General features: G+C 45.7%; 1 protein-coding gene across 2 annotated transcripts in view; it reads right to left on the bottom strand.

Annotated features, from left to right (window-relative positions):
- Nucleotides 1-16,731, bottom strand: part of FANCC (FA complementation group C) — a 368,220-nt gene that overhangs the window by 37,547 nt on the left and 313,942 nt on the right. For both annotated transcript variants that reach the window (XM_045289421.1, XM_045289422.1), the window contains 3 exons: nucleotides 14,450-14,606; nucleotides 6,112-6,164; nucleotides 4,766-4,865 (listed from right to left, as the gene is read on the bottom strand). In XM_045289421.1, coding sequence (XP_045145356.1) covers nucleotides 4,766-4,865; nucleotides 6,112-6,164; nucleotides 14,450-14,606 — 310 coding nt within the window. The remainder of the gene's footprint in view (nucleotides 1-4,765; nucleotides 4,866-6,111; nucleotides 6,165-14,449; nucleotides 14,607-16,731) is intronic.

The raw sequence follows: 16,731 nt of genomic DNA, 5'->3' as shown, positions 1-16,731 counted from the left end.
CATGGGCCACCAACTCACCATGAAGCCTGAGCTGCCCATCATGAACTGGGTATTGTCTGACCCACGGAGTCATAAAGTTGGATGTGCACAGCAACACTCCATTATTAAATGGAAGTGGTATATATGAGATCAGGCCAAAATAGGACTTGAAGGTACAAGTAAGCTGCTTGAAGAAGTGGCCCAAATGCCCACAGTCTCCACTCTTGTCACAGTACCTTCCTTTTCTCAGTCTGCATGTATGGCCTCCTGGGAAGTTCCATATGATAATTTAACTGAAGAAAAGAAAAGTCATGCTTGGTTTATGGATGGCCCTGCACCATATGCAGGTGCCACTCGTAAGTGGACACCAACAGCACTACAGCCCCTTTCTGGGATCTCCCTAAAGGGCAGTGATGAAGGGAAATCCTCCCAATGGGCAGAACTTCGAGTAGTGGCCATTCAGTTTGCCTGCACGGGGCCATTCAGTTTACCTTCAAGGAGAAATGGCCAGATGTGAGATTGTATACTGATTCATGGGCTGTGGCTAATGGCTTGGCTGGATGGTCAGGGAATGGGAAGGAACATGATTAGAAAACTGGTGACAAGGAGGTGTGGGGAAGAAGTATGTGGATAAACCTCTCTGAATGGGCCAAGAAAGTAAAGATAACCGTGTCTCATGTGAATGCTCACCAAAGGGTTACCTCTAAAGTGGACTTTAACAATCAAGTGGATAAGATGACACGCACTGTGGAGACTGGTCCTCCTCTTTCCTCTGCCACTCCTGTCATCCATCGCCCAATGGGCACATGAACAAAGTGGACATGGTGGCAGGGATGGAGGTTATCCATGGACCTAGCAACATGGACTTCCAGTCACCAAGGCTGACTTGGCCACTGCCACTGCCAAGTGTCCCATCTGCCAGCAGCAGAAACCAACATTAAGTCCAAGATATGGGACCATTCCTCGGGGAGATCAACTGGCAACTTGGTGGCAGGCTGATCACATAGGACCATTTCCATCATGGAGGGGACAGCGTTTTGTTCTTACTGGAATAGACACCTACTCTGGATATGGATTTGCCTTCCCTGCACATAATGCTTCTGCCAAAATTACCATTCATGGACTTAAAGAATGCCTCATTCACCGGCATGGCATCCCACATAGCATTCCTTCATATCAAGGAACTCACTTCCAGCAAATGAAGTGTGGCAATAGGCCCATGCCCATGGAGTCCACTGGTCATATCATGTTCCTCATCATCCTGAACAGCTGGCTTGACAGAATGATGGAACATTCCTAAAGACACAATTACGGCACCAGCTAGGTGGCAACAACTTGCCGGGCTGGGGCAATGTTCTCCAGGAAGCTGTATATGCTCTAAACCAGCGGCCAATATATGGTGCTGTGTCTCCAATAGCCAGAATTCGTGGGTCCAGGAACCAAAGGGTGGAAGCTGGAGTGGCACCACTCACTATTACTCCTAGTGATCCACTTGCAGCATTTTTGTTTCCTGTCCTAGCAACCCTGTGTTCCTCAGGCCTGGAGGTCTTGGTCCCGAAGGAAGGAACTCTCCCACCCGGAAATACAGCACGGATTTCACTGAACTGGCAGCTGAGAATGTCCTCTGGCCACTTTGGGCTCCTCATGCCTTTGGATCAACAGGTCAGGAAGGGTGTCACTGTGCTGAGTGGTGTGATTGATCCTGATTACCAAGGAGAAATTGGACTGGTGTTACATAATGGAGGTAAAGAATATGTCTGGAATCCAGGAGACCCCATAGGCCGACTCTTAGTGCTACCATGCTCTGTGATTAAAGTAAATGGTAGGTTACAGCAACCTAATCCTGACAGGACATATAATGGCCCAGACCCCTCAGGAATGAAGGTCTGGGTCATTCCACCAGGCACACACACAAAAAAAACCAAAAACAAAAAACACAGCCAGCTGAGGTGCTTGCTAAGGGCAAAGGTAATACAGAATGGGTAATAGAAGAAGGTAGTTCTACCTATCAATTACAACCACATGATCAATTGCAAAAGTGAGGTTTGTTGGTTGTCAGTTTATTTTCTTAATATGTGCTTATTGAGTATCTTCCTTTGTTCATGTAGGCTGTATTAGATACAATTGGATTCAGTATGTTTTCATTTATATGTATGATAGATGTTTATGTTAAGTACAAGTGTGCTTTCACTGATGTCTGGAAATTATATACGGCTAAAGAATTGTGTACAGGTGCCAAGTTGGCAAGGGGTAGATTGTGATAGGTAGGTTTATTGTGTCAACCTGGCCAATGAACACATGTGGGATTAATTAAAGGGTGGAGAGATCTATGGCTCGGTGAGCCTCGCCTTTCTTGTCTCTTGCTCTTTCATGATTGGACCAGTGTGTGGCTGCCTTAGCTGGTTCTCTGCCTTAACTTGTGAGCTACACTACCTGTGGAACACCCCAATCCGTGGACTGTGTCGCTGTAGTTTGAAGTTCCTTCAAGACTTGCTTCGCCATGCTACTGGAGTATACATCACTTGAGCTGGGGACTGCCATCTGGCTGACTGCTGGTGACCTGCTTTGCTGTTTGCTGCCTGTCGCTGGACTGCCTGAATTGCTCTACAGAGGACTCAGCTGTCTGCTTCCTTGACTTGTACCCAGTGGCCCTGAAGACTAGAAGGGCTGCCAGTGTATTAGCTGTCTCATGGAAGTGAGTTTCTCTGAGCCATTTGTATTGCTCTATAGACTAATTAGCTGTTTAATTCTTATGTTGTATATATCTATCTATATAAATATTTATAAAATCACAAGTGTTCTCATTTTGTTCCTCTAGAGGACCCTGTCTAACATACTAGCCCTGTGATGGTTAATTTTATGTGTCAATTGGGCTAGGTTCCCAGTTGCTTGGTGAAACACCAGTTTGAATTCTGTTGTGACACAGCTGTTATTAGCTGCCAGTATGCCAGTCCCTGACACATGGTGACCACAGGCACAACAGAATGACTACTACCTTGTCCTGCACCATCCCTGTATGGTGCTGATCAGATCATTGGATCCTCTAGGTTCATATTGGCTACTGTATATACTTGTGTATAAGCTGAGTTTTTCAGCATGTTCTTAATGCAGTTTTTATGGTAAAATTAGGTCCACTGGCTGATATTCGGGTCAGCTTATACTTGAGTATATACGGTAATTTTTTCTCTCAGATCATTAAGTCTTTCTTCCTAATCCATCTTAGTCTAGAACTCTGCTGAAATCTGCTCATCATAGCAACATGCAAGCCTCCAATGATGGATGATGGGTGTCTGGCTCCATTTCAGATCTGTCAAGAATAGAACCCATGGCTCCTATATCAAAGACAAGAATTCTACTATTGATCTACCAGTGGTTAAACCAGTTGGCCTTAAATAAAACATAACTCAAAAAACCAAACTCACTGCCATCAAGTCAATTCTGACTCATAGGGACCCTGTAGGAAAAAGTAGAACTGTCCTTACTGGTTTCCAAGACTATTAATCTATAGGAGTTGAAAGTTTCTTTTTTCTCTTAACCAGCAGCTGGTAATTAGCAGCCCAATATGTAGTGATCAAGGCTCCCCCAAATGTGAGTGGCACTCTTCCAATCAGCTGAAGGGCATTGGAGCTGCCAGGGAGTCCCTTTTAGTGTGTTCACTACCCCCAGACAAACATTTTGCCAGAATTTCTTCACTCTTTAGTCTTCCTGTCACTTAACCTATGGATTTTGGGATGCAGACAGGAGACTCCAGTCTGTTGCTTAACCTACAGGTTTTAGATTTACCAGTCTCCCATAATCCTATGAGCCAATTCCACATTACTGGCTATGTTTCTCCAGAGAACCCTGACTGAAGCAGATTCCTGGCAGCGGTAAGTGGGCTTTTGCTAAATGACTGGGCAACAGTCTCCTACAAGTCAACACCTGGCCCGTTCACTGACTGTGCTTAACGCACACCTCATGGTCACTGCCATTCACAGTTCTTCCTTTCACAATCATTCCAATCTTCCACTGCCACTCTTACCACTGCCTTCCTTCCCTGGAATCCAATTCACATTTGGGCCTTAGACCAGAATGGATGCTCAGTCATAATGATGAATGTCCAACATTGCTTTGTAAACAGTGTCATTTTCTACTTAACACAGCCTATATATTTCCCCCAATGCCTGATACAATGCCTGGACAGGGACGCTTAAAAGAAGCCTAAGGTCTCAATCAGCAGATGGTGTCCCCACAGGACAGTGGAGAGCTCAGCTCACCCTGCAAGTCGGCTCAAGGGGGTATACAGTGTGCTCTCCCCCCAGCCCTCGATTTCTCAGGAGTCCAGTCAGATTCACAGCAGACCTACAGGGCAGAACAGATGTGTCCATAGGGACTGTGCACCTCTAAAGGAGCAGACAGTGGCAGGTAACTGCCCCAGGGTGTCAGGGCAGGGGGTAAACAGTAGTAGGTAATTTACCCTAGGTAACAGAGGAAGGGCAGACAGTAGTAGGTAATTGCCCCTGAGAATCAGGGCAGGGGGCAGACAGTGGGAGGTAACTGCCCCTGGGTATCAGGGCAGGGGGTAAACAGTAGTAGGTAATTGCCCCTGGGTAATAGGGGAGGGGCAGACAAGAACTCTGGATTTATTTTCAATTAAAATGGTTGCACCTTTGCTGGGCATTCATTTGGAAGTTTGTTTGTTTGTTTGTTTCATGAGCAAAAAGTCCATCAAAGCCCCTAAAAATCAAGTGCTCCTTCTTGGGGTTTAACCAAGTTCTCTTCCCCACCTCCTGTCCACCTAACAAACCTGCTTGTTCTCTCTCTCCAGAGCATCTAGGAAGCCTCGTGTGAACACCTGAAGAGCAGCCACTACTTCGGGGGCTCCATCGGTTTCCAGGAGTGCACACCTGAGTAACAGAAAAGTCAGATGACGACAGAGCACATGAGTACCATAGCACTTCAGGAATATGAGCTGTGAAAGGGAAGGGTGGAAACAGGCTTGAGCAGAATGTCCACTCACCAGATTTCCACCCACTTGTGAAGCAGGAGCTCCGTCACTCCCTTTGCCCCAGAGCCTGAATTCCACTGTGCACAGTTTTCCTTCTTGGTGTGTAATTTAGGAAATCCTGCACTTAGGCCTGGGTGGTTTTTACAAAGATGTGGGCACTATGTGACTGGACACACAGTGTGGAGTGACACTCTGCTTTTGCAGGCAGAGGAGGAGTTGCCCAGAAGCGGTCAGTGACTCACTCACATTCACCCAGCAAAGCACAGAAGAATCTGAAGGTACACAGCTGGCTGCCATGCACTGTCATACAGCAAAGCGTGAACTCCAATTTTCCTCAGTCTCAAAGACAAGAGGCATCTGACTTCTTATTTCCATGCTCATCTAACTTTAAGTGGCTAATAAGTCTTGATACCAGCAGCCCATGTCCTAGATTATTTACTGTTGTAAGAATTTCTTTCCTGGAATCAGCTCCTCTGTGGGGAAGGGGTATGTTGGGGGCAGAGTCCTGGATGCACTGGCACCCACGCAGGGGGCTACAAGCGCTTACTGGGGCAGGAGCTCCCCCGGGGGTTCCAGGACTCCATGTTTATGACACCCATTAAGTGCCCGCCTGCCCCAGTCCAACCCGACACCCAGCCCTCTGCTCTGTGTTTTGTCACATGAAGTCCAATTCACTTCTATGGCTTTTTCAAAATAAAAGTTTATGTGCTTTGGGCAAATATGTGCAACTTGCTTTGTCTTTGGGGAGAGAGCTCTGTTATGAATGGCTTTATTTTCCTTGGGTTTCCTTTGTTTTAAAATCCTTTAAGAAGATTGGTTAGCCCCCATGTGGTGAAGAGAATATACTACCCCTTTTTTTCTGAGCTGAGAATACCACTACATGAATATTTAACTCAGTTGTGTTCTTCTATGATGATTATTACAATTTTTAAAAGGTTGGAAAAGGGCCATTATCTTGTCTTCACTTTAGTGTGTTGGCTTTGAAATACACATTGACTTTCGAATTTGTATGTCTAACTACCAAAAAGCCAGAAGGTTGAAAAGAAATCAGAAATGCTCATGTCCTCATGAGAACAGAATTTTCTGTTCATGCTTGGAACGCGAGCATTTTCAGAAAGTGCCTTGCAGAATGGCTTCAAATGTACCTGAAGACCTCGTCCACGAGTCGGAATAGGGCAGGATGACAGGCTGCTTGAGGCTGCAAAGGAAAAGACAAGGAGAACTTAAAATGTCACAAGCATGTCATTTCAAATGGCTCCCTACTTCCAAGTGTGAGAACTGTCCACAACTGCCTGTGACGGCACAGTCCTTAGGGTTGAATAGAAGCGCACACCCATGATGCCTCCCTGGAAGAGCCCTGCATGTGGATATGAACAGGGGCTGTGGAAAGGCTTCATTCCCTCCTATATTCTTCTGTATGCTCACGTTTTCTGAAGTCGCCTGATCTAGAAGAGAGGCTTGCTAAATATCAAGGAAAATGAAGACCCCTCTGTCAGAATGCCACATGAAGACAGTCGTCTGCACCGGGAGGTACCCTGACTCTGCCTGAGTGTCCTACCTTGTGGGAAAAAGACTTCTACCAAATTATCTCCCCCAAATAGATGCTGCTGCTTGCTACCCATGGTAAATGGCTGTACACAAGGTCACTGAATGTAGGTCAGAGGTTATTCTCCTTAAGGGTCTCTAGAGCAACCAGACTATATAGTCTGACTCACCAAAAGTAGGGCCCACTCCCTTCTGATATTGTTCCCTTAAAGGAATGCCCAAAGGCAAGCCCAGGACCACTCAAAGGTGACTAACCTTAAGCTACTATATTGAGTCTAAGGTCCACCCATCTTGCCACATGTGTACTTTCTATTCCCTCCCTGAACTATTTGTACACCCCTAGGTCAGCCCCTTCTTATTGCCTATGTTACAACCCCTTCTCATGACGTATATTGGTATCTGCAATCAGAGGGCTTGCATGCCCCCAAAGATATATAAGCTTTGGTTAGAAATAAAACCTCATGAGAGCTCTCTCCTGCCCTCTCATCCCCCACCTCCACGTGTATCACCAAGAGGAGCTGAGGTAAGCATGCTACCATGAAATGTGTCTGACTTCCTTATTTTACTCTCTTTCTCCCATCTCTTCCTCTTTCTCTATGACTTTACTATGATCTGTATATATCTTAACCATACAATTGCGCCTACCGAACCCGTGATTAGTTGCGGGGAGCTGGCTTCCCTCACACTACCTCAAGTGGCTCAGAAGTACCTCAGCATCAAGCCTGGACCTGCTATAGTTTTCTTTCTGCTTCTGACATAATGAAGGCCCCTGAGTGTGTTCACCAACTAACCTAAGGTTAGCGGGTCAAACCCACCCAGTGGTGCTGTGGAAGAAAGGCCTAGTGATCTGCTTCCATGGAAACTACAGCCAAGAAAACACACTCCATGGCACATGGGGTCCCATGAGCCAGTACAGACTCAACGGCAGAGGATCTGGAGTTTTGTTTGATATATAATGAGTGCTTAATAATGTAGAATGACTACTCCAGAAAGCACTGGCTTTCACTATAGTGGAGTAAATGTCATCACATTTCAGGGCTCTATACATTGAACCATTGATACGATTTAGGATGAAAAAGGATTAATGACCCCCCAAAAAATAATAATGATGCTGTCATCTCGAATGATGAAAGCTGTCAAATTTATCCCTTGAATCTTTCTGTGACAGGCTCCGAGGGGGTGTATAATAGCATTCAAAAGTTAGTGAATGAAGGCATTTATATAGTGAATTTCTACAGGGCAATTTCTCGAGGAATAATGTACTTTCCTTCAGAATCAATTTTCCGTAGCCCGTTAAGCAAGAAAAAGAAAACAGGATAGGCATTCCTTCTCAAGTATTCTGGAAGGAGGAATGGTGCCTATTTCCAGTCTCCCCGTCTAGTTGGGGTGAACGAACACGTTGTAACATTGAACGTGCGCCCTCTAGTGTTTACACGCCCGCACTGCAGACGGCCACAGAAAGCAACCAGGGACGTTTGACCAGAGAGCTGGGGTTGGGGTTGGGGTGTTAGGGAACACATAGGAACACAAACTAGAATGGAAATAATTCCACAAGGATCTGAAGTGATCTGAGACAAAGTTAGAAAAATGATAAATGGAGTAAAAGAAGAAAAACTATTTTCTCAAGCCTTTTTCATCTATTACCATGAAGGATATTTTTCTGAAAAAGGGTGAGGGTGGCATAACTCCAGGTAAAAGGAGAAACTCAGGAAGCATAGATTTTTCTTTTATAGACTATTTTCTGGCAGCTTTACCACTATGCGCAAAGAAATGATGTTCAGTTCACTAGGGCAGCTAAACCCAGAATACCACAGGAGGCTTGAAGACCATATCCAGGGCTCCAGCTGTGTGGCAGGCCCTGCTACTTGGGTGGGGAGGGGTAGAATCCGTCTCAGCTTCTCTACTGTTCCTCTGAGCCCTTCTTGGAGATCAGCCTAGTGGGCTTCCTTTTGGGTCTATTCTGCTCTCTTTTAACAGTTTTATTAGCATATTCACACAGCATACAGTTTAATAGTTTAATCATGTTAAGAAGCCTTGTGTAATCATCATCACCACCAATTTCAGAACGTTTACTTCTTTCTTGTACTCCTTGTTACCCCCCTGTTCCATCCATCCTTCCCTTGCCATGTCTCCAGGTAACTTATTAATCCAGTTACTGTCTCTATAGACTTACTTATACATACAGAAAATCATAGAAAGCAAGTGATGACGTTTAAGGCACATCCTTGGCTGGTATGGCTTCATTAACATAACAATGGGACCGGGTTCCAAATGGGCTTGAATCTAGATACAGAGACTTGGACCCTCACCATAACGAGGCCAATGAAAGAAATCAACTGATGAGAAGTTATTCCTCCAGTTCCCCTCCCAGCCTGGTAGTCAAGCCCCACAGTGTGCCCAACTCTTCCAAGCCAATAACCTTCAGGGCTGAGGGAGAGCCCTGCGATGTCCCTACAGAAGTCACAGGCTGACTGTTCATAATGTGGAGTCCTGATGGCACAGTGGTTATGCATTAGGCTGCTAGCCACGCCTCAGTCATTTGAAGCCACCAGCGGCGGCTCCTTGGGAGAAAGGCGAGGCTGTCTACTGCCACAGAGCTGCAGTCGCAGGAACCACAGGGCCAGTGGGCCCTGTCCTGGAAAGTCACTGTGAGTCAGATCGACTTGAGGGCGGTAGGTTTGGGTTTCTTCTTTATGTTCATAACAAAATGTCTTCTTTAAAAAAACATGATCTTTTAAGATTCAACAGTGAACTCCTATTGAATAAAAACCAATTTGCTTAAAAAATCTACTTATACAAAACTTTCAAGTCTATCACATAAAGTTAAGTCACCTTTATAAATATGTATGTTTCATTATGGCATGTTCTTTCAAAATACTAAACATGAAATTGCAAATACTCCTCCCTTTACATTTTAGGATTTAGTTTGTACCCAAACATTCAAGTTTCTTTCAACAAATTTGAGCTTGGAAAAACTATTTTTTCTTTTTAATCTTTACCAGATGTTGTTTATACTACAAGCAAGTTTTCCCCAGTATGCCTTAACGCAATTATTGTTTAATTAGTGATAAATCTGTCATTCCTGGATTTAAAAAAAAACCTGTCAAAAGTACCTTTGTGTTTTAAATATACTCTCGCTCTGTGAGAATGCTAAGTTAATAGTAGTAGGCGTGCGGTAGAATGGGAGGTCTAGCTTCTGGAAGCTGAACAAGTCAACCCCGTGGAAAGCTCTGTAGGGCCCTTCCTACTGCTCCCCAGCTCAGTCTCTCAGTGGCAAGGCCCAACCCCAGCTCTGAGTCAACTGTAGCTGCTTTGTATTTTCCCCTATCCCTTCGACTTGGACTGGTGGCAAAGTCCTGCGTTCCCAATAGTGAATACCAAACTTGGAGTCTTGGCCTCTTTCGTGTAGACCGAGCTGGGTGATCTGGTGCCCCCCTGAGGTCGATGTTGGGAAGTGTAACTGCTATCTGGAGATGCAATCTTTACCTATCAACTACATACATAAACCACCACTATACTTTCCTATTCTACTGAGGCTCTGTTAGTTTTACCAGATTTTGTTACAGTGCACACGTTGCATTAAAGAGCTCAAAAAGAAAATGCTTTCAGGGAGGATAATGCAAAAGGAGAAAAAGACAGCTCCAGAACCTTAGTGAAAAGTCATTCAAGCAGAGTTCAGAGTTAATTCTTCTCTACTCAGGGGAATGGTGTGCCACAATGTCATGAACATGAGGTTGCTTTGTTTTGTTTTCTGGAGTGGCTCCAATGGACAAGGGGGAAGATTGCATCCTATCTCCTCTCAAGGAGGACACACACAGGATTGAGCTATATGGGTACTCAACATTCTGTATTTGGGAACAAGAAAAATTTCAAGCCACTCTGAAGACACTTAGCTCGAAGAGAATGCTAGTAGTGTTCTCTTAGAAACCGATTAAACAAAAATAGCCCGCCCTCCCTGGAGCCTTTCCTGTCTCCCTCCTCTGCTCCCGCTCTGCCCTCAGCAAGGAGGCCTACACACAGAGGAACATCTCTTCGGACTCAGCCTGCGTGTCAGGTGGCATGTGGGGCCGGCCAAGGAGAGAGAGAATGCAGGGCCTGCCAGGGAGCCAGGATGCGGCCAACCACAGTGCTACCTACCACCCAGCCAGCACTTTCCACTGGAATATGGAATCCACACTATAACTTTCTGCGCTGGATGAGTAGAATCATTACTGGGAAGCACAGCATCCTTTGTTTTAAGGCCAGCCTTGGGAAACCTAGCGGTGCCAAGAAAGCTGCATAATTAGCAAATGGCTGTCACTGCTTTCCTGACATCAACTTTAAGGTCAGATCAGGAACGATGGACTACCATCTCCCAGGGCCTGGGGCTTCAAGAGAAACACTGGACAGCCTACTTTCTCAAAGAAGGGGTCTGCACATCAACACCAAACATGGAGTTCACACTGTACCTAGATTACACAAACTCACTGCCACGGAGTTAAGTCCTACTCACAGCAACCTTTAGGATGAAATAGAACTGTTCCGGTGGGGTTTGAAACTGTGAATCTTCAGGGAAGTAGATAGCCTCATCTTTCTCCCTCAGAGCAGAGGGTGAGTTTGAATGGCTGACCTTGTGGTTGGCAGCCCAGTGCTTATCCCACAGTGCCATCAAGTCTCCTGACTTATTTCAGAGCTATCAACTACTGTAGGCAGCCAGGGAACTTAGGATGGTGCAGCCCATGCAGCCAAAGGGTGAACTTCAAAAGTCAACAGGTGTTTGGAACCTTATTTTTATTTTAAAAGCCCAATGCATGTGGACCCATTTAGCTTTTGATGACATTGCATCACCTCTTTATTATTCAGAATCTTAAGGGAAAATAGTAGGCCTCTGAGTCCCCAAGAGGCCAAAGGATACTGGAGATGTTATCTAGCTTTGTGCAATGACTATCACCCATTTATCTTTTGTTTTTGTTAAGTTTTGGTAACTATAGAATTTCCAGTAATAATCTCGGAGGGTCCCATGGGATGGAAACATAATTAATGGTGCTCCATACAAAGTACAAGTTACTTAGACCATCACACTGTAATTACTCTCAAAATCCAAATATAATATAATAGGTATCAAATTTCTCCTGGAGGGGTGCATGGCTGTCTGGTGCTACCTGAGTTGCAGCTGTCTCCCTGATGCCTCTGGACAGTGCTGTCACGGCACCTAGATACTGTGCTGTGATAGTGAATCAGTTGATGCAATTAGGAAGTGGTTCTTCAGGTTACCTGTCTAATCACAAAGTTGGGTCATAACCTCAGTCCAATCCGCCTGGCTTCCCAGCACCGAAGGGCCTGCCATGGCTGTGAGCTGATCCACACCCATCAAGGGCCCCAGCTCCCCATTTGCACTGCAATTACTTCCCTGAACCATAAGGCACAGAGAGGTCACATCCTGAAAACGCCACAATCAATTATACCAAATCATACCCTCTAGAATACCCCTTTAGCCACACTGAAGCTAGCTCTGAATCTCCCCACACAGGATCCTGATAAGTGCTTTTGGAAATCAGCTGGCTGCGAAGCTGTTGAGTGAGGGAGATGGTTTTAAACTATGAACCAGAAACTGAAGAGTGCATGGTGTGATGTTCACTGGGAGTGTTTGCTACTTCTTCACTAGTGCACAGGGAAGCCCAGGGCCCGAGTTCCACAGACCGGAAGGGCAGGAGTGGGCACAGGGGAGGGCCCAAGGATCGCTAAAAGGTTCCAGAATCAAGCCAATTTAGACAAGCCAGTGAGGCTTAGGTTTTCCAGTATGGAGAAGACATAAAGATATTTTAAGATAGACTCCCAAAGCAAAGACATGGCCAGTTATCGTACATTCTCACTGCAGAACACCAGAGAAGATTGCCTTACCTCAGGGCTGTCAAACTGGCAGCACACGGGCCTCAAGCAGCCCCTGAGGTAAATTTTTTGTGGCCCATGATGCTCTGAAATAAAATGAAAATAGAAAAAAAAATTGTTATGAAGAAAATAGTGCTTAGGGGAGATTGAGGCAATAACGTACACACAATTCCCTTGTTATTTTATTTCAGAGCATCATGGGCCACAAAAAATTACCTCGGGGGCTGCATGCGGCCCTCGGGCTGCCAGTTTGACACCCTGCCTTACATTACTGAATAAGCGTTTAAATTAGAAAGATAGAAACAGAAACAGTCGTTCTTGGGAGGGACTGCAGGGGCCTTTGTTCATTTTACTTGAGTTTCATTGTAATTGTGTTAAATATGACGTGTTTTTTATTCCTTGCCTTTATTTCTACACCATTTTGGAATGGTAAAGTTAAGTTGTAATTACCCTTTTGGGCCTCTCATACGCAAATCTTCCATTTTTTCATTTCCCCATCAAACTCTCAAGTCAGTCTTTCTGTGCCTCTTTGTGCTACCTTTCTGTCTGGTGAGGTGGCATGGATGGCAGGGGAGGGCAACACTGCCCACGTTCGCCTGGGCATCCTGAGACCCAGAGAGTTGAGTGGAGTCCCTGAAGTGGAAGGCAAAGTGGGGCACCAACAGTCTCCAGTGAGCTAGCAGGGAAGGCAGGGGCCTCAGGAGAGAAATGGAACAGAGGAAGATGACAACTGACTCTTTGAGGAAACTTTTAGACTGGTGGCATAGTGAGCTAATAATTAAGCTGCTATGGAAAGGTCAGTGGTTCTACCCCAGCAGACACTCCATGAGAAAGATGAAGCAGCATGCTTCAGTACAGATTTGCAGCCCCTGGAACACTGTGGGGCAGCCCATCCTATCAGGTCCCTATGGTGGTGGATTGCACTGTTTGCTACTTGTAAAGGAACAGAAGAAGAGTGTGTGTTCCAAGTAAATTAAATAAAGCAGAGGTGACTGGGAGGTTGGATTGGCTAGATTCAGTCAGGCCAGCATGGCCAGCACAGAATATGCTTGACTCCTCAGCAACAACATAAGATGTGAACAGGTGCTCTCCCTCTGCACAAGAAACACTCTCAGCCACATTCCCATGGGCCAAGGAGAAGACAGGCGGAAGCCCTTGGGGGTGCCTATAGAACAGATGCTGTGTGAGCAGGACACACTAGAGTTTTCCAAGTGGTTTTTGTCAGGCTGCATTGGTCGTACGTAGTAGTTACTCATTGGACTGCTCACAAGGTCAGCAGTTCAAAACCTCCAGCTACTCTGCAGGAAAAAGATGAGATTTTTCTACTCTCATAAAGTGTTACAGCCTTGGAAACCCACAGAGGCAGTTCTACTCTGTCCTGTGGAGTTACTATGAGTCGTAATCAACTCAATGGCAATGAGTTTGATTTTTAGCTTTACACAAAGGCACACAGATGCCACTGGGCTCCCTCCCACACAAGGTCAACATCCTGACTGGTCAAGCTATGAAATCTGCTGAGTGGTCCCAGACCGCCTGACTAGCTATGAGGGTACTGTGGAGTCCCCATGTGGAGACAGCCTCCCACAAAAAGAAAGCATACAGAAATCTTAGTTTTACTTTGCTTCTTTTTTTATCATTCAAAAAAGTTATTATTTAATTACTTGCTGTGTTGAATATTACCTTCATAATTTTTGTTTTTACTTTGCTTCTTTTGAGTATTTAATTTTCCTTTAGAGAAGAGTTAAAAGGTTGTTACTTGAATTCCCTTCTCAGTGTGTTCTTCCTCTATAAGACCTTCAGTTTTTAAAAACCTATTTTTTCACACTGAAATATGAAGTATTCTTCTTTAGAGATCTTGAGGTGCGACAGAATCGAGAAAGCCTTGAATCCATTTTCTCTACCACCTGCAGAAATGTCCCCATCTTAGGTATCTTTAAAATGAAATCGAAGTATGATTTTTTTTAAAGAGTCTAATTGCTCTCCGACCCCTTGTTTGCCCCCTTTTCTTCTCTGGCTAACAGTAACGGTAGTGGCCCGCATTCTCTCTTGTCCTTGAAGTGCAGCACGTACCAGCAATGAATCTTTGAGACAGCATTCGACCCTGTGCAGACTGTTTGTCTCGGTGGAGATCAGCTTTTCCACCAGGTGCAGAGCTGCTCTTTCAAAGCTGGGAAGATGGCGACGCCAGAGGCAGATGATAGCCACTGCTGGGAGATGAATCTTCTTCCTTTTCGTAAGAAGGAAACACAACTTTAATAGAAATGGATTACTGGGGGGGTGGGGGGGGATCAAGACTGTTAAGAATGCAGTTACTAATCCAATGTGTACAATTTCTTTTCATTAGGATCAGAGCAACAATCAATAATTATAATGTCCATAAATATCTACCATGTAACCATTTGCGACATTTCAATATCCTCCTATTCCAATTCACTTTAAGAAATTTCAGAAATGCTCAGGGAAATGAAAATAATGTTTTTAAGAGGGATAAGCAAATATACTCTTATGGAAGAATAAGAATAAATGAGATGGTGAAGAAGGCCTAGTGATATCCAGGAATGCTGCCATCTGAAAGTGCAGCATAATGGTCTAAAGTAAGGCATCAGTAGACTTCATTCAACCCAGTGTGCCAAGATATGAATGCAACATACCAGCATGAAGCAGGGAACCAATAGAGAGGTCAATGGGGCTGGCCCCAATCCCAACTAGAGGGACACTCCCCCTACCCCAGTCCCCCCAAAAGAATTCACTTCAGAGGACAGCACTGAAGCCACAGCTCAGGGAGAGGGGCGTATCTGATCAGAGCACACAAGAGCAAAGGAAGAGGGAAGGAGAGAGAGTGTAACACATCCTGGCCCACTAAGCCCCAAGGATGATATTCCTGCTCAGAGCAGCCAATGCAAACAGGACTATAGTGCTGACCCCACCATGAGACACGAAGTTCCTCACTGACCCATAGCACTTCGAGGAATAACACTGGAGGCACAGTGGGGGAATTGTGCCAGATCTGGGGTGAAACGTTAAGGGCTTGCAACAGAGCAGCAAGGGGAGCAAAGCAATGAAGTCCTTGGGCAATACCAAAAATAAACTTTGGGACCAGCGTGTGGCACCCAATGAGACTGGACCAGAAAACACTCCTAAAGGTCAACAAACAGACCTGGAACTATTGATAGGCTTTTCTTTTTTTGGTTGTTTTGTTGTTGTTATTGTTTTCTTTTGCTCTGCCTTGTTTTTATGTTTATTATTATCTCTGCATGTTTATCTAGATGAAATAGGTAGGCTAAAAAAATCTGGGGGAGAAATGGGACTGATGGTTGCAAGGGACACAGGAGAGGGGGAGGGGGAAAGGAAGTGGGTGTTAACAAAGCCAGGGAGAAGGGAACAACAAGTGATCCAAAATCAATGGCAAGGAGGGCAATGTACCTGAGAGGAATTACTCAAACCCAAATGAAGGCTAAACATGATAGTGGGACAAGAGGAAAGTAAAAGGAAATAGAGGAAAGAACTAGGAGGCACATGGCACTTACAGAGGTCTAAATACAGGCATGTACATATGTAAATATATTTCTATATAATGATAGGGAAATAGATCTAGGTACATATATTTATATGTTAAGTATTAAGGTATCTAATGGACATTGGGCCTCTACTCAAGTACTCCCTCAATTCAAGAACACTTTGGTCTAAAAACCTGGCATTCTGTGATGCTTAGCTTCCTGATACAATTGCTGAAGACAAAATGGGTGCATAAGCAAATGTGGTGAAGAAAGCTGATAGTGCTTGGCAATCAAAAGATCTAGCATCTGGGGGGGGCCGTCAGGCCAGGGCTCGCCGGGCGAGCTTTCAGCGCGTCGTCGTCGCCGCTGCTCCGGGCGGCCGGCGTGCTCGCGTCTTGCGCGGCTTCCGTCTCTGCCGGCCTCGCGGTGAGTGCAGCTGCTTCCCGGCGCGAGCTCGCGCGGCGAGCGGGGCCCGGGAAGCTGCCGTCGGACGCGGGTGGGCCCGGCCCCGCGGGCCCTTGGGCTGAGGGTCCGGGGCCGCGGCGAACTCTGCTCCGGCCCCGGCTTGTCTGGCCTTCGGAAGCCCGGGTTTCCAGGCGAGCTAATCGAAAGTGACGTTCAGAGATGGACTTGTTTTCCTGCGTACGTGGGCCGACGCCCACCCTTCTGGCCCTTGGACTTGGACAAAGACTCCTGTGTTCTCTCCCGACGAGTTTGTTTTGTGTGCACGGTTTTAGGTTTGGCCCTCGATGTTCTTAAATTGGATGTGGTTAGTCGAAGACAGCCCCGTGGCAGCGAGAGCGTGTATGTCGTGCAGTTCCCAAAGCGCCCCGCCACTTTCAGCAGTCGGTTGTG

Source organism: Echinops telfairi, unplaced genomic scaffold, assembly GCF_000313985.2.
Source record: "Echinops telfairi isolate 266 unplaced genomic scaffold, ASM31398v2 ScPeMD7_27;HRSCAF=92, whole genome shotgun sequence".
NCBI classification, from domain to species: Eukaryota; Metazoa; Chordata; class Mammalia; order Afrosoricida; family Tenrecidae; genus Echinops; species Echinops telfairi.
Note: the sequence above shows the minus strand (reverse complement) of the source record. Positions and strands in the feature narration are given on the sequence as shown.